Source organism: Telmatherina bonti (genome assembly GCF_933228915.1).
Source record: "Telmatherina bonti genome assembly, chromosome: 2".
Taxonomy (NCBI): Eukaryota; Metazoa; Chordata; class Actinopteri; order Atheriniformes; family Telmatherinidae; genus Telmatherina; species Telmatherina bonti.
This window is the reverse complement of record NC_136620.1, coordinates 25,004,566-25,006,622: the sequence shown is the minus strand read 5'-3', so window position 1 is coordinate 25,006,622 and position 2,057 is coordinate 25,004,566. Positions and strand designations below refer to the sequence as shown.

The following is a 2,057-nucleotide window of genomic DNA, read 5'->3' as shown; positions in this document are numbered from 1 at the left end:
CAGTTTATATTAAGTTTCTGAAATATTGTGCTGAATATTGCCGGCTGTTGTCCCTCTGCAGAACACACATAATGTAACTTCTTCCAAAATCAAATTAATTTAAAGTGTTATTTGCTATTTTTTTCTATTTCCGAGATGTACAGAATGAATGTAGTCACCTTTATTATGTAACCTGTAAATCTGCAATGGGCTGTTTGAACACATCTGTCTTATGTTAGAAAGAACAATCCATCTGAGATGTGTTTCATTTTTGCATTGTGGGGCAGAGGGAGATGCATGTGAAATAGATTGTGAGGCAACTTCTCTGACTCCTAATGCTAGACTCTATAAATATAATTGAATGAATTGACTTGTAGTTGAGGAAATGTCTTGTGCCTTTAGTTGGTTTGACCATCCAGTCATGTTTGGGAATGCAAAAAAAATTGCCACATGACAGTGATGGTGCTTTGAGTCGTCTTCTGAGAACTGAAAGTAAAGTATTGAGTAACAAATTCCTTCCTACTGAAGATTCACTTCCCTTATATGAGTGGACGTGTTATTTATGTGCCATTTATAGTTTTGGCTGCAAACATAGCGAGCTGTTTGGACAGGACAGCGTTTCAATCCTCTTGATACTTTGATAAAATTTGATAAAAATTCCTCGGACAACTGTGAAGGCGTGCCTGTGGTTATCATGTTGCGTTTTACTACCACCTTTGGTGTTTTCCTTTTGTTGGTATGCACTGTCGTCGCAGCAACGAACAAGGAGACTTGTAACAGCTATGTTGCTGTTGGAGAGAGTTTAACTTTGCCTTTTGTCTTCGAAGGATTGGGAAGCTCACATGCACTGAAATGGACTCACAACAACACGATCATTTTCTTCAGACAGAATGGCAAGTTGTTTGTTGGAAAACCAGACGACGTCTCCGCAAGTGGATCTCTTTTGCTGAAGAAGTCACAATTCACAACTGCAGGGATTTACCGAGCACAAGCACTGAATCCCAATGGTACTTTGGCTGCAGAATGGACTTTTCGTGTCTGCATCATGGAAAAATTGGCAAAACCTAAACTCAGTTATGTCTGTGACTTTCAGAAGAATGCTGTAAGGCTTGACTGCTCTGTAGCCAAACCTCAGGGTTTGGTGTTCTCATGGACGCTTGATAAAAAGATTTTACAAAGTGAAACAAAACAAACACTGAGCATATCTCTAAACAAGCCAAAAGATGAGAGGAGCGTCTCTTGTAGTGTGGAAAACAAAGTCAGCAAAGAAACCAGTGAAGCTGTTACTCTGACATGTAAAGCTCCACCTGAGCTTTGTTTTTCACCCAAAACTGTTGTGGCAGTGCTAGCAGGAGGCGCTGGCTTGATTTTTGTTCTGCTCATCATTGTTGTAGCTTTATGCTACAGCAAGAGGCGCAACAAAGCCCAAATGAAATTTAGGGACAAAGGTGAACATGGGAGGTTCTCTCTCAACAAGCGAGGGCCAGACTCCATCAGTTCCGAATATGAGACTATGCACCAAACAGAGAACTATCCTCCTTCAAGTCCCCAGCGATCTCCTACAGTCGTTTACCAGAATGTATCCCAGCCTGAAGTTAAGATTGAAAACAAGCCTGCACAACTTTCCATGGCTGCTGAAGGACAACAAAAGCCATCACCGGTTCCAAAGCCGAGGACAAAGAACACCCAGATGCAAAACATTTAAACATAGTGACATCGGCATCCCAGTGCCTCTCTTTAGCTAAATGATGAAACAGAGACAGAAAAGCCATACATTTCTGCAGTAAAATTAATTTTATATCACTTTCTTGGTAATGTCAGACTGCGACTTTGCTTCAACTCACTTATCAGATCAAAAAAGACCAGAGGCACTGGCTGTTCAAACTAACATGCTGTCTGAATCATATAGTTTAACAAGGGTCACTTTGAGCAATTATGTTTTGTACTGGTTTTTTGTAACTCATATTGTCTTTATTCTTATTTTATTATTTAACTACCTTCAAACTTGTATTTTCTCTGAGTATTGATTGTACTTTAAAACATGGAGGTCTTTTTCATTATGTGGTATAATGTGGTAG

General features: G+C 39.7%; 1 protein-coding gene across 1 annotated transcript; it reads left to right on the top strand.

Moving 5' to 3' along the window:
* The first annotated feature begins 637 nt into the window (after positions 1–637).
* LOC306762602 (uncharacterized protein) lies at positions 638–1,785 on the top strand. The gene has a single exon (XM_079249145.1). The coding sequence runs from the start codon at positions 674–676 to the stop codon at positions 1,682–1,684; it is 1,011 nt and encodes a 336-aa protein (XP_079105271.1). The 5' UTR covers positions 638–673; the 3' UTR covers positions 1,685–1,785.
* The last annotated feature ends 272 nt before the right edge of the window (positions 1,786–2,057 follow it).

What these genes read in the sequence shown, in the direction of transcription:
- LOC306762602 (XM_079249145.1), top strand. Translation starts at nt 674, where the DNA reads ATGTTGCGTTTTACTACCACCTTTGGTGTTTTCCTTTTGTTGGTATGC.